The 21,896-nt window shown below is 33.7% G+C and overlaps 1 protein-coding gene across 1 annotated transcript in view; it reads left to right on the top strand.

Annotated features, from left to right (window-relative positions):
* Positions 1 to 21,896, top strand: part of PTPRT (protein tyrosine phosphatase receptor type T) — a 703,069-nt gene that overhangs the window by 602,636 nt on the left and 78,537 nt on the right. The window contains exons 15-16 of the mRNA XM_081949356.1: positions 3,893 to 4,028; positions 15,026 to 15,055. Of these exons, the coding sequence (XP_081805482.1) occupies positions 3,893 to 4,028; positions 15,026 to 15,055 (166 nt within the window). The remainder of the gene's footprint in view (positions 1 to 3,892; positions 4,029 to 15,025; positions 15,056 to 21,896) is intronic.

Raw genomic sequence — 21,896 nt, 5'->3', positions numbered from 1 at the left:
CATTAATTGCTTTGGGCTTGAAGTCTAAGGAAGTGTAAGAAATTGAAAGTATAAGAATCTTGCACTCAATTTTTTCACCACATGACTCTGTTCCTGAAGAAATCTGGGATGGTAAATGTTAACAAAAAAGCAATATTGTGACAAAGTCCTCTACAATTAGATTAATTGAACAGGAAAAGAATTAGATTACCAAAATCTTGACAACTGAATGCTTTCACTTTAGTTTATCAGTTTTCAGCTTATCTCTAAATTCATTGAGAAGGCATTTCTAATTGTCTTCATTAAAACTGTCTGATGAACAGAGGAAGTGAACTAATCATTTTCATACAGAGATAGTATTTTTTTTGCAAACTATTATTCATTTTATTGGGTTCTGAGAAGCCTAAATCTTGTTTTCATCATAAGGGATTTTTGTGGCAAAGTTAGAATTTGTTCAACTGCTGAAAAGATTAATTCCCTCAGAATCAATTAACCCCTAATCTTTAAATGATGAAAGAGGGCTTACAATTGAATACACATACAGACATCACAAATCTACACATATGCACTTACATGCTACAGTCTTTGCATTTTATTCATTTGCTTTCTCTATGAAAAAGCTTCATTGTACAAGAAGCAATAGCTATCTTCTCAAAAAGTTCAGGTAAATGAGCTAAAGTTCTACGAAATTCATTGCACATTTTTGTGAAATGTGAAATACATGAAACAAATGAAACATTTTTGTATGTTAAATTCTCAACATAATGCTACTGAAGCTCAGTTATGTTCAGGTTCTGAAAGGGGAAAGAGAGAGAGAGATGAAGAGAGAGAGATCTTAATAAAACATGAAGAAAAAGTTGTGTAAGAATCACTTGTTAGCTTTGTATGTTAGATGTCTTTTGACGTTTTATTGATATCAGTTATAAAATAGATTTATAGCTGTCAATCTTGCCATCCCCACCTCCTCAAGACACCACTTTTCTGGAGTGATAGAATTAGTGACATGAGAAAAGGTGCACTTTTTGCTAGATTTCAGAAAAGCTTCCATGTTATAACAAAACATTATGCTATACACCAAGGCTATGTAATAGTTTTCGTTTGCAGGGGGAAAAGTTCATATTTTCTCCATATTGTTCTGCGGCTAGATAGCTAAGCTGTTTGAACGTGGAAAAAGACAGAATTGTTATAAGGCATTTCTGACAGTGGTTTCATGATCACCTCGGCATGCTCTGAAGCATCTTTTTCTGTTTACCTCTTTACCTCTAGTGGTGCACAGGTAGGGGTGTTCAGAACCAAAGGGAAAAATAGAATCGAATTAAATGAATCAGTTATAAACATTGCTTTTTAAAAAATGGAAAACATATGATAAAATTGTTCCAATACAAACAGTTTTAAAATTTTACCTTCTATTGACACCATGGTGCAGATCTTTATATGGAATTGATAAATGCTATAGACAAACATAATATTTTTTCAACATTAAATGTTGCAGCTGTTGATATATTATGACACCTGACATGATACAGATCTTCTCCATATGACAGAATAATTTGAGATAATTTATGTGTAACTTCTTAGTTAATTTATCTATGGCAGTGGCTATTGGAGACTTTAGATAATAGAAAATTAATTTTATAAATTATTGCAGATAATTATTGTATCATACTATGTTACAATACTTATCTTACTCCTCCCTGCTAGTTTGGAAGGTGAGTCATTAGGAAAGTCATAGGAAAGCCTATCTAAGTTCCTCACCCTTACCAGTCTATTTTATTGATGTTTTTATTCATTATGTGCCATCAGGTCAGTATCAAAGGTTAGATAGATTTGTCCATACACCTTGGTGCTGGTTATCCTCTTCTTCTCTTTCTACTTTATAGTAAAATAAAATGTTATCATAAAATATTATAGCAAATTAGTCTTCATATTATTAATTAAAAGAGCTATTGGTGTGGAGAAGATTTGTCTGCTGCTCTAAATTTGATTTCCCCATCCAACTCTTTGCAGAATAAATAAATGTTTGTTGTAGATTGGCTAAAATGTTTAAGACAGTAGCATTTGTGCATTGATATTTAATTGTTGAGATTCTAATTTGTTGAGAGTCTTTTGCTTCTGGTGGCTTATAAATAAATAAATACTATAGTTGATCATTTATTTAGATCATGCACATCAAATTATTTTCACGTCACACACACAGACATAGACAAATACAGACATTCAGACATAAGACATACACACAAACACACACACACACTTCCACAAACACAAGCAGTGAAAAACAGGTAGAATTTCATTGTAATCTGAAATGAAATGCACAGTCTATCTTGCACTAATTGTTTATGTAGTAGTCAGTGAGAATCAACTTCTTACATTTATTTCTCCAATTTCTTTATATAGAGACTATGTGTGCCTTGCAATAAGGAATGTAGCTTCATGCACATACTGAATAATGATTTTCGACTATAAACAGACAATTGAAAACTCTTCAAAATCTTCTGCTTGTGTTCAATCTATATTCTTAGCAAACTGTATTCTCCAAATGCAACCTGTTTCACTTGATTTTGTTTGAGAGACTCTAGATATTGAAGATCCAATTTTACCAATTTCATTTGAGTGTTTTCTGGTTTATTGGAAGCCCTTAAGGGCATGAGAAATACTACTGCTATTACAATATGTTTCTGGACAATTGCAGCCGTTGAATGACATAGATCCTATTCAGATGCTCCCTTAATTGCTACATGCTGGAGGCAGTAATCCATACAGTATAAGCTCTTAAAATGCTGTTCTACTAGTCATTGGGGATACTGGACAGAGCACAACTGTTATTGAAATTTCTGGCAGGAAGTCATAGCTAGGCATATTATCCTGGTTTGCTTCATTTAGTAAATGAAGCAAAAATATTTTTTGCTGACTGAAAGTGAGGGATGCATATTTAGAATAGCTATCAATGTTGTAAAATATGAGCAGAGCTATATTTGCACTTTAAGATCTTCCCACTTTTCAGTTATGAAGCTTTGGCAATTAAAATGGTATTATTCTATTGGTGATACAGCCATCAAAATTTCAGGAATATGAGACAAAGGGTCTACTCAATCTTAATACTCCTATGTAAGATATATAATGACCCTGTACAAACAAGCCTTTTTATAAAGAACTGGCAAGTTTGCTCTACTAGTTAAGGCACCAGGCTAGAAAATGGGGGATTGTGAATTCAAGTCTCATCTTAAGCATGAAAGCCAGCTGGATGACCTTGGGCTAGGCATTGTCCCTCAGCTCACAGAGTTGTTGTTGTGAGGAAAATAAAAGCTGTGTTCAGCATCTTAAGATATTTGTAAAAGTAATATATTTCTACAAATAAATTGAATAATAATAATAAACACATACATGATTTAATGGTGATCCATTTTTTCACGTGAAACACTTTTCTGAAGTCTGACATCATCATTAGACATAAACAGGTTGATTGAATAACAGCACATCCCACTTCCCCCAACCCTGCTCCATCTCCCCACTTGTAATTGGATTTTAATGGTTGCTTTTATTTATTTTTTAATTTAATTTTACATATTTATGATTATAGGCTTCCCAGAAATGCCCTGTGGAAAGATGGGCAGCCAATAAAAAATATAAATAAATTAATAAGCATATTTTTTTTAAAAAAAGAATGGAATACAACATTACATTAGGTGGTAATGCATGATTATGTTTGCCATTTAGTCTGTTATACTGTTTGAGCATACTGTTTGAAGGGAGAAACTATTTTTGTCATATTTGGGGCAAAGATACATCTCTCTTTCTATTATGGCCAAATACAGGGTTGGCTTTTTGTTGCATTTGAACAATTGTTGAAATCTGATTTATCTGGGATTTTTCAACAATGCTTTTATTTTCTCCTTTTCTACAACTTCTTAAGGAGCTTCTACACAGAATTCTAATGTGGTGGAACCAGAAAAACAGGTTGATAATACGGTGAAAATGGCTGGAGTTATAGCTGGTCTTCTGATGTTTGTAATTATCCTTTTGGGAGCGATGCTTACAATCAAAAGAAGGTATGTTTCTAAGATCTCTACATTGCCTTGCTTTGGGAATGTTTATTATTGCTGTTATCTTTTGTTTAAATATTTAGCATTTTATTGGTGCATTTTTAATGGTCATTTGGGAATGCAAAGGGTGAGGCAGTTTAGAGGTTTTTTCCTCTTTTCTTGAAATTTTATATAAATGGCTAAAGGAAAAGTTCTTCTCTGCATGGGGATTTTATTCTGGTTATATGTTGTGTGGCTGTGATGTATGTATATTTTCCTTCAGCCATTTGATGGAATAACGAATTGTGATTTATTTATTACTAGCTTGGTGAGTGTGTGAAACATGCAGAACTTTTTGATATTTATTTACCATGGGGATAAATAAATGCATGTTTAAATATATAAAAACCAATTTTAAATCCTGAGTTCTCAATACATGTTGTCATATCCATAATATAGATTTTTGTTGTTTATAAACTCATTCTTTCTCCCAGAAAAGTCTGGGATTTGTAACTCTGCCAATCTGGGAAAGAAAAAAGTCAGCTATAACAAAATGTACAAATTTTCACTAAATTATACTTCCCAAGATTCTTTGGTTGAAGATATAATTACTAAAATATTATTCCAATAATAATATACATTTCTGATTAATTCAGGCATCTTGTATTACCTGAGCAAGTCATTTCACTTAGCTACAAAAAAAGTAGTTTCTCACAGGTTGATTATATTTCCACGCCCTCGGATATTCAACGGTGTACAACTGTGTACATAATTTTATTAACATTACATGTTTGCATTTTTCAAACTGGAATAATTCATTAGAAGAGCACTATATTCAAATTGTATATGTTGGGTGTGTGTATGTGTGTACTTGGAGACTGATACATGTGCATTTCATGTGTTACCATGTTGCTTGTCTGCTATTGTTATTACAAGCTATGAAATGTGTGGTTGCTTCCAAAAACTCCCTTTCTATTCTTTTTTGAAGGAGCGGTGCAGTAGATCCAAGGTGATTATTAATCTGCTAAGTGTGGCTTGACTATGCATGTTCTATCTCAACCATTTCCTATGGACCATCCACTCAGATGGACAAACTTATTAAAATTTGCTTGAGAAAGAAGGGTTGTATGAAGGATTTGTTTCGGTTCATATGACCACCACTTTACAAAGTTGTTGCTGGCATGTATTAAAAAAAAAACAAGTTTTGAAATAGGCCATTTTTTGCATCTGTATATGCTTTCTATGTGAGCCACTAGCTATCACACTTTGAACCAGCATGGCATGCTGAGTTTCCTTGCTCTCATTTTATGATCACCATGCCTACTACATATTGTGATTTAGTCATTCAATTAACTTGGCAGTTTCTAGCATCAACGAAGCATTTTTGTATTGATTATATTCAAAAATTACTTATATTTCAGCATAGTTAAAGAAACCCATAGAGTCTATGATAGACATGGGGATCTACTCATACCAGGAGATTTGTTTTTCTTTTTTTAGTTGTGTTTAACTGAACTCCTTTAAGTTTAGAACTACAGTACAGCTTTCTATATATGTGCTGTAATTATATATAAGTATAATTTATTGTATTTTCTACAATAAATGGTATGGGGAGAAGGAGCCTGTTTAATACATTTTTCCTGTTTGTTAAAAAAATTTCTTAAAGTTAAATCTATGTTATAGCAAAGACAAGCAGTCCATCAAAAAGCATGCATAAAACAAATTCTCCTATTCTAAACACCAGTGCCCATTTGTTTCTATAAATCCCGAGGATGCTTACAAGCAGCAATGTATAAATATAGCCTATGCATGAGCATTAGAACTCTTTATAAATATATCCTGCATACATTTTTTGCGCTTGAATTTAAATTCAGTTCAATGAATTAAATACTATGCACTTTTCCATCTATTTTGCAGTTTCTCTTGTTGAAAATGGGGGGGGGGTAGCATTCTTTAGGTGTATATAAAATGACTGAATTTGAACAACTTAAAATTTTGAATTGTTTCATTTTTAATTCAAACATTATTTAATGTCTGAACCAGCTATTTGACAATCAAATTTTAAACTTGACATAAAGTGGTTTGCACACAAAGCTCTTCAAAATGAGACATTTGCTCTTAGATTGAAAACAGTTTGAACTTCAGTGATGTGTTCATCTGTAGCTTCTTGCATTAAATGGAAGCAAACTAGCGAATTTTATACAACTATGCTAAATTTGCGGGCATTTGCTTATAGACTAGCTGTTCTCTTCACTATATTCCAATAAAATATAATTGAAGCAGTAACTACAGTAAAAATAATGCATGTATTTTATAAATGAATGATTTTGTATAGAACTACATTCTGCCTTTATTTATACATGGTTATGAGTAACCATTGTGCTTGAATATTAATTACATTTCACTATGCTTTTTAACTTTTGGGGTGTGTGTTTTTTAATGTTGTACGCCGCCCTGAGTCCTTTTGGAGAAGGGCGGCATATAAATCCAAATAAATCAAACCAAACTATGCTGCTATTTATCATCTAATTGTTTTAAAGTATACTTATATGAAATTTAATCAAATAATTCTGGAATGGAAGAGGTAAAAGTAATTTATATGTTTTCTTCCTACAATTATTTATCTTTTCACTAAGTGTAACCAGATTAGAACAAAGTTTGTATAACAAAAATGTTTGTGTGGTATAAACTACAATTTATAGAAATATGGCAAATAAAACAATAGCAATTTCAGGTAATTATGGTAATATTATCACAGACATGCTGAACCATATGCTTCATGTTGATATATTCCATAGTAAACCTAGTGACATATGAAAATATTAAAGATCTTGTATGCAAAGATAATTCTGCATATAAATTTATTAATATTGGTTCCAGTTCTAGATGACACACTGGGAGAAAGATTTAGAGAAATTGGGAGTTTTTCCTGGAAAACCAATGAAGATAACCAGGGGGCTAGGAACTGAATTATATAAATGAGTTTAAAGTACTTATAGCTATGTTTAGCTAGAGGGATATAGAGAATATGATTGCATTGTTGTTATATTTGAAAGTGTGTCATGTGGAAAGTATAATATTGATGTCCGTTCATTTCTGAATACAGGAGAAAGAATAATGGATTTAAGTTAATAGGAGGCAGATTCACCTTAAATTATTGTGGGGAGGGAAAACTGCTCCAAAGTAAAGGCAAAGATCCTAAGGATAGATCAGCTGAAAGAGCAATTAATGGATCAAAAAACATTGAAAATAATTTGCCTGACTGCTTGTTCTTAACAGATTTGTATCTAGACAGAAAAGGACCATGTACAGTATAAACTTACTCTTGTTTTACTAATTGACTCCCAATGCTCCGGTTTAAATTATTATTTTTTTCTGTGAGGGTTCTGTTTTCCTCGTAGTGATTTATGACCAGGATAGTAGTTAGCATATGTAACAAACCAATTTCGAAGATGAAGGATTGCCAGAAAGGTAAAATTTGCACCCAGGAATTTAATATATACCATGTTAAGACTTTTAGTATGTCTATACAAAGACATTTGGGGGGTTTTATAATCTTGTATACAGTCAATTTTCAAACAATAATTAAGAAAACAGCAATAGGGGCCCACTAGCTTTAACGAAGAGGATTTTGGTTCAATTGTCTTTTGTCACTTACAAAATAGAAGCAAGCTAGAAATAGACATTAAACAGGACTATCTTGTCAACAAAATCTGTTGGTGCCCTGAAGTTACTTTTAAGCCTTCATCTAATCAAGTAGGTCAGAAGTTGTACAATAATTGGATCACAGTGGAAAGTATTGTCATATTGAGAGACATATGCTTTGCAAAAAATATATATATACCGTGCTTTGAAATGAGAAGCAAATTAAAAAAACATTGGTGAGCTGGAATATCTGAGGAATAATGAAACGGAGTCTTCAAAAACCCAGTACTCACAAATAATTAATAAACAAATAATAAGATGGATAGTACAAAAACAATAATTCAGCCTTCAAGAAAATGAGTAGTCTTTCAGCCCACCGAGCAACAAGGACAAGATTCTCTTGTCTTTTAAAGTAATGAGGCAGAAAATAGTAATTTAATTAGACAAACTTGAGGCATTACCTTCAGATATCAGAGTGGCATCTGCTCACAGCCTAAGGCATTATGGCTGATTAGCAACAGACACAATTCATTTAATTTTCTTGATGCATTTTGTTAACCAAAAGGGAGAGTGATAGCAGGGCAGAGCTAGGTAGAGAGAAAACATTTTGGAATTAAATAGCAACAAAAATGCCCAGAATTGAAGTGATTTCGAAATTAAAGATGGACAAGTAGTCAAAAGATTTTATCTAAGTGACATAAACACAAAATCAAACTGAGATTCTTTTGAGAAGTTTAATTAAAGTGATTCATGTTGAATATAAGCACCTCAGATTCATTCGACTACACTCAAGCCTCACAATATTAGTATTTTGCTGTTCTACATGCTTCAGTTAAATAGCCAGTAATAGCCTTCGCACTGAATATAGCTATGATATGTGACCATTCATTCAATGATGGAACAAATGTACAACGGTCTTACTGAAAATGACTTGCAACAAATCCTCGAAGTTGTGACCATCACACCACTTTTGGTACATGATCAAAATTAGAGTGCTTGGCAACTGGCTCACATTTACAATGGCTATATCTTGAGGTTATGTGATCACAATTTGAAAACTTCTCTGCTGGCTTCCAACAATCAACGTTAATGGGGGAAGCTAGATTTGCTTAATAACTTAGTAAAAATTATCATAAAATGGATCATCTGATGACTCGTTTTACAACTATACAGATTTACAATGGAAATTTGGGTCCCAATTATGGTTGAAATTGAGGACTACCTATGTCCTATGCCAAAGATCTATCATGTTTTTAAAAGATCCTTCTTTCTCTGTTTATCTATTGGTTTCAGGTTCAAAAGATAGAAGCACACTATTTCTTACACATTCTTCCCTCACCAAAATATTTCAGAAAGGGAAACTAGTGCTACATTCTAATCAAATTGTGTATTAATCCTGTTCTGTTAGCAGTCTACTTTTTTCAGTCTGATAATTATTGCTATAATTTTTAATTAGGTGTACCTGGAAAAATCTAAACATTGATGTTAGAGGTAAATGAAGGCAGGATTTAATTTTTTTTATTCTCTATGTCTGAATTTACAATTTACCAACTACCATCCTTTTTTAAAATTTCCCCTAGTGTTTAGGGGTTTCTTTCTTTCATTCTTTCTTTCTTTCCTTCCTTCCTTCTTTCTGTTTAGTATGGTTCCAGAATGCTGGCCTCTGAAAATAGGGGCTTCTATCCTAAGACTTCTTGCACTGACTATGTCGCCACATAGTTTTCTCTGGTCACATAGCCTGTCATACAAGCTGTATGAACAAAACCTCTTTCTTTTGTCTACTCAAACATAAGAAGCATTTTTACTTTTTAAATTGAAGATTAGTTGCATAAAAAGGGTAAAAAGTAGAAAGTAGGACAGCAGCTTTTAGCTCGTCTATAAACTCCCTTCTATGGGGATAATCACCCTTTCATTTTAAATACTAATGAATGAATGTGCTATTGAATAAATCCACAAATTGCCTTAATCTATTAAAATAAATGCTGGAACCTTTAAGAATAGATTAGTTTCACACACAGATAGCAGTGAGACAAGTTTCAGCAAATAAGAATTTATTACTAGACATGTAGCAAGGAAAGGAAACTTAGAATCTAAAAAAAAACATGTTTTACATTTCAATACTAAATGTTCTTCCTTGTAATAGTCCAGATTCCTTGTATTTCTCTTTCTGCTGCTCCATTGATCAAATCATATTATATTCATATCTATCTCTTCTATTGCAAGAAGATATTAAAACATATCTCTGTGGTTGCCATGAGTCAAAAATGATATAATCAATCACTAAAATAGGATCAATGCAAGGTGCTTATCATTAGGACATTAAGCAAATAGTTGTTGAAATGTGTATTTTCCAATCATTCAGAATCAAATCACTTTTTATGTATTTGGAATATTTTCCCAAATTCAATAATGGCTTTAATGTCTTTCCTTAAGCATATAGGTGCCTGGAACTGAACTGATTTAATGTATTATTTTCCAAACAACTCCCATGAATACCATGGAAGATTATTTGGATCATTTTATTCTAGTTTGTGAATCTCAAAGAGGAAAAAAGCTTCCATCTGTATATAAATAGTGCAGAAAATTCTTTTGATGTTAAAGATTAAATGACCTATGGTGCCATTGGTATTTTAATCCCCATTGTTTGATATTACATTTGCTCAATTTCATCAGGACCATAGGTTAATCTTGTGTCTATTAGTAAGCTGGAACTAGAAACTACTCTCCAAAATTTTGATTTGTGGAGTCTGTGATGAGAGTCCACTGTGAATCTTTAGAATGTTCATTGTTATTATTATTCTTTTACTATGCGTAGAATTTGAATTAGTCCCTATTCAAACATATTCACATAACATGAAAAGTGCAATGAGCACATGGACAGAAAGTTGGATGATTTTATACAGAGTATACAGTACTCTTTGACTTGGAAATGGAAATGGAAGAAACAAGAAAAGGAAGGTGGTGGAGGGAGTGTCTTAAATATACCTATTTAAAATGCTTTATTTTTGTTTTTTTGTTTTTCCAAGAGTGAATAGTTTCATTAGGAAGAGGAGGTGCTCATTATAAGAACTGTGAGAAGATGGAATAAAGAAGTATAGCCCCTTTGCAAGATAAAGCAAATAAATTTAACAAATAAAACAAATAAATACATACTGTTGTGGCCAAACCTTCGTTAAGAGACTTTTAAAAAATATTGAGAAAGTAATAGGATAGATATGTATTTTAATTTTATGTATGTATGTACAAAGGAAAAAATGAAAATGATATTTCTTCCTTATCTAACATCTTATCTTTGTTTCAGTAAAGCAAAGATGCACTTCTCCTTCTTTTTCTCTTTTTAAAGGCATTTAGTTGGTACTAAAACTTTAAACATTGTATATATTTGGGGGGAAGGGCTATTTTTCTAATAAAAGCAATAACCATTTGATGTCTTATATTCCTGCCTTGTTCTCTTTAGATTCCATAACCTAATAACCTAACAAATCTCAATAAAACCTCTTACCATCTCATTCGTTGTCAAAATCTATGTGTATTTGATGGGAAACCAATCAAGTTTCTAGAAATTCCAAATTCAGGTTCTTGTTTGTAACCAGATCTGAAATCTGACAAATCGTGAACAGCTTTTGCATTTCTGTAGTGAGACTCACATCCATCAATGATATTTTCAAAACATGTAGTAGGTCACAAAGTTTTAAAAAAAGAAGCAATTATTTAACCATTGTTTATTTTAAAAAATACCAACCAGCACATGCAGCAATTCAAGTCCATACAAAATATGTTAATCATTGAAATAAAAATATAGAGAGGAGTCTATGTACTTTTAAGAGAGAAGATAGAAGTAGAATGACAAAAAATTAGGTACAAAGTGTACCCAAAATCTCAATAATCACAGTGGGAGTTTAGAAATTAAGGATTTAGAACAAGGAGAGGAAAAGGAAAAATAATGTCTTCCCTATCAGTACTTTGAATAACTGTTATGAGAACATTTTCATCCTGGTCTATTCTAGGCAATCTTCCTTTTGTAGATTCCACAGTCAAAGATAATAGTTTCCAGGGTACATATTTAGATGAACCCTTCCTTCAACTAGGTAAACAAGTAGTTTTGTATGCAATAGCAAGCAATTCAAATTTGGAAGCATCGAGAAAGCAATAAAATTCATAGACTGGAAATTTACTTGAATAGTTAATATGAATCCAGCAGCATTTTGTTTGATAGAATAGTGGAGAGCAAACTTTCTGATTTTTAAGTTTATTATGAATGAAATAAATAATGCATCCCTCCATGCAGAGGTGTTGTACATAACATTTCTACACAATTTTCAAGACCTTTTTTGAATTTATCCAGTATTATGGAAGTTGGCTCATTTTTATAGCAGCCAAATGAGAAATGAAATTTTTGTATTATCAAGTGATTCTACACTTAAAAGCTCCCATTGAAATCATTGGATCTCAGTTAGTCATCACCAATGTCTCATGGATTGAAATGGAACTAATCAGTAGGATGAACTCTGTAATCAATCAGAATGAATGAAACATGTAGGCAATGAGATACCAAATGTGCTTAAAATTCCATTTCATGTATAAGTAATTGAAACATAAATATTCAAGCTATTAATTCATATATTGGTACCATAACATAATGAACATGGAACTGGAGTTTTTAAGGATTCAGTGGAATGTGAATGGAAAAAAAGGAGTCTTTAAACAACCTAGCAGTATAGATATATAAATATTTATATTTAAATATTTAATAAATTTGAATCATGGTACACTGAACACTCACTTGTTTGTTTAACTTGTGGAGATGATGCAGTTGTAGCTTTGCTTGCTAAAACCTCATTGTGGTGGGTTGCTATAAATTTAAGTTTAATCCCCAAAGCTGTAGGGCAGGGTTCATGCTGTATGTGTAAAGGCTTTGAAGACTTCGTGTGTAAGTCATTTATTTTGTCATCTCTGCTATAGAATATTTGTTTTCAGAAGTTAAGAATCCCCTCTGTGCTATGTTCCCATTTGTATGGTTCTCTCTGTTGGAGTTGGAGAAAATGATATTGTTCATTCCAATATACACTGAAGTTTGAGACATTTTTTTTTCCTGGGCCCTATATATTCTTAGTAGGAAATTAAGACTGTTGGCAAACTAATAGTAATTTCAAAAATCCTTTTCTTGTGGCACTTGCAGTAATGAATTGTATATCTTAAAACATAATTAATATGGTGATTTCCACTGTTCCTGTACATGTGCATACGGATAACATGGAAAATAGAAAGGATGCAAAGGAACCAAAAACTGTGCCTATGTTTTCCTCCTTGTGACTTAGTTTTACAAATCGTCTTAGTTAAATTGGATATAGGAAGATGGAATAGACAGCAGAGCTAAATTAATCTGCTGAGAAATCCTATCACTTGTTTAGCTGAAAAAAATGTATAAAGCTTTGTCTTTAGAGCAGTGGTTGATTGGTTTAAAAGATGTTTTAGGTGACAATTTCTGATATTCAAGAACTACCTCTTGAAACTACAGTGATATTTTAAATCTGTTAAAATATTAAGTATAGCTCACTGTACAATTTTAGCTTTTGTCTGTTGTCTGTAATAGTATGTGACACATTTGTCAAAAGAGAACAACTTGTTCCTTGTTTTACAAGGTGCCTTTGAGGTGTAACACATTGCAATATGAATGGATGAACTTCAGGAGGTTAATGACTAAGTGGGAAGAACATGATATATCATCAGCAGGGGAAGAAATTGAATGCTAGGAGTATTTGAAAGTTATTATTTCTAAAGCAGATAATTTAGTATGCACTGTGTGCATTGACTGTGAACATGTGTGTGATTCCAAAGTGCTTATGCACAACTGCAAGCCTTATTCATATACATTTCAAATAAAATACACTCCAGACAGGAAGAAATCAAATCATGTTTTCCAGATTATGTCCTGGTATGACACAATTTACTAACTTAAACTATGCATGTGCTTTCTAGAGGTTTGACAAAACCTATGTTATATAGCTGCTTTGTATGGCTCATAGGTAGCTTGAGAGAACATCGAATGGTTATTTCAATGCTCAAAGGAGCTGATTTACCAGTGGGAGATTCTGTGCAATTATATAAGATGTGTTTGCATGTATGTTCATAATGCATGGCAATTCAGGTTTAATCGACAATCCTAGATTTACAAGCATCCAGATTAAATATGTATGTGTACATTACTAGTTACAAGTGTGTTTGACATTGTTTGAATCTTTGCCAAGACAATACTCTTCCTAGCAAATTAGTCTACATCAGCTTGCTTATAGAGGTGGCATTTATATCTAGAATATATAATTATGAGTTATGAAGTGCAGAGTTTATTTATTATATTTTCATATGCAAAAGCAATTCCATTATTAGAATATATAGGAAATGAATTATCAACTTGTACTTAGTAGAGCTCAGCCAAATAATTCATAACTTTGTCTTGCTGTTTCCACATTGCTCCTTCCCTTGATTATTTTTGGGGCAGCCTTGCAAATTGTTTATTCATGTAGTAAGTCTAGTCTCACTGTGTGATTGTTCTTCTTTCTGCTTTTAGTCACCGTACTGCTCTCCCTGCTTTCTTTCTTCATCTAAGACAGGAGGTGTCAAACTCATAGCATCACATTGTCATTATGTGACATATCACAACTTTTCCCCCTGTCGCTAAACTATGGGTAGGCGTGGCCAGCGCACGATGCATATGGCCAAGGGACTGCGAGTTTGACACCCCTGATATAAGATAACTTTTCTCTTCTATTTATTTAGCTTCAAATAATGTCATATGGTTAAATGTGATTGACTTTTCTGCAGTGTGATTTGGCTCTTTTGGGGCATTCTGAGATTGTCAAATTAAAATATTTACTGATTATTCTGTAAACTAGCATCTAGTGGTTAGATGGCAAAAATGGATGCATGGAATGCAACCATTGTTGCTGCCAGAATCACAAAATACCCCCTTCTTCAATCCCATAAAAGCTTGCTTATGAATTTTTCATTCTTAAATTTAGACCTCAGTTACCTCTAAACTTGTGTTCTTCTTCATGCCTAAACAGGCTTAAAACAATTGGTAGGTATTGTTATTGTTTGGTTAGGAACTCAAAGCATTGTGAACTGACTTGCCCAGGACTATACAAAACATGAGTAGCAGTTGTATTTGTCACATGCAAACATTCCTGTTTGAGGAAAGTAGCAACCAGACCTTAGACCATTATTCAATAACTATAGGAGATGAAAGCAAATTTGGTAGTAGAGTCAGCTCTGCAATACTATGTACAGTTCAAACTTAAAATCCTTGATATGAAGTCTAATTATGCTTTTTTCCTTCTTCCCCACTATTGGACATTTCCTTCATCTGACTGCATATTTAGAAGAAATGCATATTCCTACTCCTATTACTTGTAAGTACCTAGATATAACAATTTCCTTAAGCATGCACAGCAGAGCAGCAGGATTTTGTTTCTTTGTTTATAAAATATTTTTCTTGATTTTTTTTGTGTTACTTCATTATTTTTAAAGAGTACCATTAATGCCCACACTATTAATATCCCCAGCCACATATTTAAAGGGGAGAAAAATAGAGAAACACAAGAGAGTCGGTTGTGTGTGCAGATATAATTTGTAACCTTCCCACTTCATTTCCCCCCACTAGTCTATGACTGTCATCTGTCTGAATAGGGTCAAAAAAATGAATACAGGAAGGACTCTTGTTATTGTCCCTTACATTCCCGAAAATCAATACTGTGCATTAGGAGATCTTCATTTGGAAACATTCAATAGCTTTAGTTCCTTTTTTTGTGTAAGTTGCTCTTATTTGGGCATCCTTTTATTGAGACTGCTGATTTTGAGAAAGTGTCCAAAGAAGATAAGTTTGCACACTTGCATATTCACAGTTGTAATCAAGATAGAAGCAGTGAGGAAAGTAAGATCCTTAAAAATATCTGCAGCCATGTGCTTCTGAAGGGATCAAATTAGAACTGTGGTTCATGTTAGCACCTTGATTAAATATTGTTGCATTGGTCTTATTGTTTGGGGTAAAATAGTTGGTCATATAGTTCCTCAGCATCTTAAAGAAATGCCTGCATCTATTAATAAGGCCAGACTTGAACATTTTAACAGAGGTAATTAAATCTAAGGAAGTTGCATAATTTAAAACAAAATTAACTAAATGCTTTTTCCCAATGTTCAGACTAGCTTTTCATAGAATTCACATACAGGATATCATGTGCCATGTATGAATCAGTTTTATTGTCCACCTTTAAAAGTACTTATTGCACTATTACTTTGCTAAATTTTGATTTCCATAGCTTTAAAAGATATCCTAGCATTTGAGTTCAATTATTTTGGACTCTGCTAATCCTTAAATTATGCAGACACAATATCTTTGATTTTTTTTTGGCTGGCTTCCCTTATCAAATGTTTGTTTGTTTTTTGCTTTTAAAAAACAGCAAAATGTGAGCTGAAAAGGAATCATACATGTTTGTTTAAGTTCATATTTTTATTTCCAAATATTTATATCTCTAAGAGCTATAATCCTGTTTTAGAATATTTTTTTGCACTTAACAGGGGATTGCTATCATATTTCATATATATTATTTTCTCTCAAAAGAGAATTCATAGAAGTCTTACGATTTTCTCAATTAATAAAAGGCAAGAACATTTATGTTCCTTTTTTTTCCCCTTGCTCCTTAAATTAATTATTTTGCTTCCTAAAATGTGATTATCCTTCTGGTTCAGCCTTAGTATGTTTATAACATTAGGTTAATATTACTCTAATGAATGGATTAATATTTCCCTATTAATAGGATAATATTAACTTTTGTCTTCTATTCACAGTCTAGGGAGAGGAAGGAAGAATGTATGAATATCATTTGGTGTAATATAACGATAGATTCAATCTCCCAGTTCTGTTTAAAGAATTCACAGTGTCATTCCAGCAAATAGATTCTCTAGCTCAAGGGCACAAAAAGTGAAGCCCATTATTACCTGTTTTGCAATCCCTACTTTAGATTTGTTTATAAAAAATACACAGTCATTCAAGTACGAGGCCTAGCTGCAGAAAGCATTAGAATTTCAGAAGCCAATCCAGGGATAGAAGGTATTATTTCCAGTTTAGGTTTCCTGAAATGACTCACTCAACTTGGTAGAAGAGGAAATAGAAAACTGAGTGTGGGGAGGGGAGGGGATGATGATGATATTAAGTTGAATCACAATCTGGTTAGGTTTTAAGTCACCTTTTCATTTACAAAATGCTCATAACAGCTAGTATTTTTTTTTAATGAAAATGCTTTTTAAAGCTAAAACAAAACAATTAAAATATATTAAAATATATACAAATGCTACATGCATTAATGCTTAGTCTACGTTGTCCATTGCTTTCCATGGAGCCTAATGTGACTTCACAGCATCAAGATGGAGTAGCGGTAAAAGCATCAGGCTAGAAATGGGGAGACTGAGTTCACATTCCACTTTAGGCATAAGCCAGCTAGTTAGTTAGTATACCAGTTAGTTTCTCTCAGTCCTAGGAAGGAGGAAGTAGCAAATCACTTCTGAAAAAAACTTGCCAAGACAATGGCAGGGACTCGTCCAAACAGTCTCTGAGAATTGGAAAATGATCTCACTGTCTTTGCTCTGGTTACAGATGGCCTGTAATGTTTAAGTCTTGTATCCTGCTTTTCTAATAATGTAGAAATTAAATAAAAAATTGTAGAAATTAATAGTATTTTGAACTAGTCCATCATCCATGCAGTGACTAATTGTAGGGTGGCTCAAATTTATATTGTTACAGCTTTATGTTTTTATTTATGCCATTCTAGAAGTTTCACATTGTTTGCTATTGGGGGAGCACTGTTTACTTCCTAAGGGAAAACATTCACTATGCTATACTGTAGGCTAGGTTTTAGGTTTCTTTTATAGTTTTATCTCTCTGACAAAATATTGTTGAATATTCTTTTGAAACTTTCATATGTGCAAAATGAGTACCCAGGGATTATATGCAACCTTCTGCATGCTTAATATCATATATCAAAGCATATATTTGGTTCCTCTGCAATCTCATGCATAAAGTAATAGAGTTGTTAAAACGAGTGATTCAAATAGAATCATTTGGATAAATCTATATCAACTATTTTGTGAAATGTCATCATTTACATGTTGAATCTGTCAAATATAGAAAATAAATAAAACATTGATTCTCCTTGCATTTTAAGAATATAATTCCACATGAATTGCTGCTATAGCATTTTTATATTTTTTAAAGGTGCAGATAAATTTCTCAAGTCAAATCTTTGAAATGAATGGAAAGAACACTGCACAACTGCAATAATGTTAGAAGCTTACCATTAAATCACAAGGTTTCCCATTGCCAGTCACCTAGACAATTTTAGCATACAAAGTTGGATTTGCTGCCTTTGTGACTTTGTGAACCTGGTATTGCCCAGAGGAATGCGGACGTCTTTGTAACATTCTATTCAGCTTGTCCCAATCATGTAAATTCAGGATGTTCAGCAGGAATTATTTCACATCTTTTAAAGGATTTAAATATGATCTGGGATTCTCTGTGAATACTTGTTCTTTTTCATTTATTTAGTTATTTTGTGGTTACCCTTCCTTTCATCCAAGGGATGTTACATTTTACCTCAGTACATTCTCTTTAAATAAGTAGAGCCAGATCTAGATGGCTGGTCTAGATTTACTTCAATGCTTTAAGATATTCGCTGAGGGATTTCAAATCCTGTCTCCCTGGTCAAACACTGACTTAGCACTCACTCTATGATTCAAAGGTGAAATCAAAGTAGATATTTGAACAGAATTTAAAGATTTATCTCAGATGTTACGTAATTGTAGTCATTTAATAATCTAACTGAAAATCCAGTGCTTATTAGGTTCTAAGGAGGTTTCAGAGAGGCTTCTGTTCCTTATTGTCTAAAAAACTTTTTAATATGCTACATTCTAGTTTTACTGTTGGTCAGCAAAATGCAGCACATGTATGAAAACAGTTAACATAATCATTTTTCTATGACATTTATCTCAGCACCCACTGGTTGCCTTCTCTTCTGACAGTCATCTGGGAATTCTTTCTTCACCATTCACTTTGTCATTTCTGTAATGACCAAAATATAGTTATATACACTCTCTGTGTATGATAACTGGCAGGTGAAATTCTTCAGAATTTCATATTTCATAAGCCTATGACCTGTAAAGGATTGACACTAATATGATGAAAGTTACTTTTTCTAGATGCTTCTGTTGTGTTTCTGAGAAGCTGGTCAAGGAAGGGAACAGGAATTATCACTGATACAACTTGTCGTGACTTTAGAAATAGCATTTGAATTGCTTTCTTTGTGGAAGGTAAGCATTTCAGATAAATGCTTCTGTCACTCAAAAGACAGCTTAACACAATGACAGATCAGAACTCACATTCACTACTTTAAATTTTATCTTTTTTTCTTGATGCGTCTCACAATGGAAGAATATAACTAGTGGAGTCCTCCGGGGCTGTGTCCCAAGATAAGATACTTTTTAAAGATATTTTATATGTTGCCTGGAATGGGGCATGACTAGTGAAATCACTAACTTTACTGAGGATACTAAATTGTTCAGAGTAGCAAAACCAATAAAGGACTTTGAAGAGCTCCAAAGGAATCTCTTCACATTAGCAGAATGTGTGTCAAAATGCCAGATGTCGTTTACTGTGAGCAAGGGTAAAGTGATACATGTTTGTACCAAAACCCCTAACTCCTCATATAAGTTAATGGGATCAGAGCTAGCAGTGATTAATGACGAAAGAGAAGTTGCCAACATCATAATGCCCTTATATCAATCAATGATGTTGTGTGCAGTTCTGGTCAGCACACCTCAAAAATGATTTAAGGGAATTTGAGAAGTTTCAAGAGGAGAATAACTGGGATAATCAGTTCTTAGTTTTCCTCTAAGATAATCAGAACAGTTTTACTGTAAGAAAAGATTGAGATATTTGGGAATTTTTAGTCTACAAAGGAGACAAATGAGAGGGGGCATGATTCTTCGGTGTTTTTCCTCCTTCCTTTGTAGCTGGTTCCAGTCAGTGTTGGTAGGAAAGGGAAGATTCAGATCCACGCTGCAGAGTACTTCAGAATTTTACTCTTTATCCCCTCCTATTTAATATCTATATGAAACTGCTGGATGAATAATTTGTTGGCATGGAGTTAAATATCAGTATATCTTAGTGGAATATCTGTGCCCCAGGCCATCCAAATGTGGTAATGGACTGAAGGCTGAAAATATTTGGATGGAAAGAAATGGTTTTGGCTCAAGTGATTTTCCATCATTAACTCTAAATGAGATAATAAAGTTACTGTGCAATGTGAAACCTACTTGAGGAGAAAGTGGCAGCTGTGACCATGATAGCTTTCACACAAATGCATCTTGTGCACCAGTAGCATCTATTCTTAGATCAACAGGCACTGTTCATGGTTACTCATGGTTTCCCTCCCCTATTGCAACATGCTCTATAACGGTATGTCCTTGACGAATGTTTGGGAACTTCAGTTTGTCCAGAATGCAGTGCACATGTGCTTTTTGGGCACATCAGGTTTCAACCATATATAATTACTGGTATGTGAATGACATGGCTTAAAAGTGCTATTACTGTGTAGATTGTCATCTATAATTCCTAAATGGAATTAAAGTTACTTACAGAATTAAGTATCTCTGATGGTTTCCACATCTACCATCAGATATGAAGAATGGATTTTCTCTGAGTTCCCTCAGTAAAGCAGTGTCACCTTTTGAGTCCTTGGAAGCATGCTTTCTCTGTCATGACATCTATACAATAATCTCTCCCCAAAGATATGGACAACCCCAGTTTTATTGGCCTTTCAGAAGATTGAAGACCAGGCTTTTCTATGGTTCAGGGTGAGAATCTTAGTTACTGGAATTCTGGTGTCCCTGCGTGGGAATTAAGGTTTTAATGGGGGGGGGGATTCTGTTTGTTTCTTTTTGGGGTTTAATGGATTGTTATATTCAGTGACGTGCGGTGAGGTTTATGGCTGGTGAGGCTTATGATGTCATCAAACTGCGTGGTTGTTCCGATCGCACGGGCGCAGCCCAACCAGAGAAGTTTCTCTTCTCAGAAATGTCAGAATGGGACAGGCAGGCTGCCACAGCTCCACTGAGAAGACATTTCTGAGAAGAGAAATTTCTCCTTTCTCCTCCTTTCCCCCACCCCCACTCCCTACTAGCACTGATGATGTTAACTAGGCATTTTTTGCATTGGGCGAGCCCGGGATCCTTGCAAGGGGAATGGGACTACATGTGCAGGAGGCTCCTCAGCGCTAGCCTCAGATCAGCGCAGTCGTGGTACCCTTCCCCTGCACACGTGGTCCCATTCTCCTCCTTCCTGAGCCAACATGAAGGGAACCGCGGCTGCGCTGATCTGAGGCTGGAGCTGAGGAGCCTCCTGCACACGTGGTCCCATTCCCCTTGCAAGGATCCCAGGCTCGCCTGATGCAAAAAATGGTGAGATCGGTGCACTTGGGGCTGCTGCTGCGATGTCCAGGGAGGCTAAACCAAGCCGTGCGCCTCTCCCAGCCACTTTCGCGGCTTCCCGGAGTATTTTTATTTTCATGATAAGAGCAGTGAGGCTCTGCCTCCCCTGCCTCCCCTGGCTGCACGTCACTGGTTATATTTTCATTTTGTTCACCATCCAGAGTTTAACTGCATAAATGGGCGGCCATATAAATTGAATTATAAATAAATAAATCCTTTAAAGAAAAATAATTATTAGGGTGTATAGGCATTTACCCTTATTTTAATAAGCAATATCCATTCTTGTTTATGCCCTTAATAGTATATCAATATTGGCTAACCTCAGTAACTTAAAATGTTCATTATGAGAGCCTCATCATTTCAGATTACATTTTGACTAAGAAATCAAAGGAAATCTAATAATTAAGTTTACTTAGCTGCATTCTATTAACAATCTAGAATACTATTTCTGCATAAATTGAGCAATTACCTAGCTAGTTCCTACAATGTACTGCTGAGTCTATTATTGGTTATATATTATATATTTTTCTTTATAATATTATTATTTATTTAGAATTGTATAAAATAAAATAGGCCTTTGGGGGACTTAGCATTATGCACATGAACTTTTGGCCCCCTACTAATAATATTTATTGTATTTCTATCTTAACTTAACATGTTTACTTTGAACTGCATAAAGTAGAAAATGCCATCTTTTTATCACCCAGTGCAAAA

The sequence above is a fragment of the Natrix helvetica genome, assembly GCF_964273705.1.
Source record: "Natrix helvetica genome assembly, chromosome: 3".
Taxonomy (NCBI): domain Eukaryota; kingdom Metazoa; phylum Chordata; class Lepidosauria; order Squamata; family Natricidae; genus Natrix; species Natrix helvetica.
This window is presented reverse-complemented; position numbering and strand designations above follow the sequence as displayed.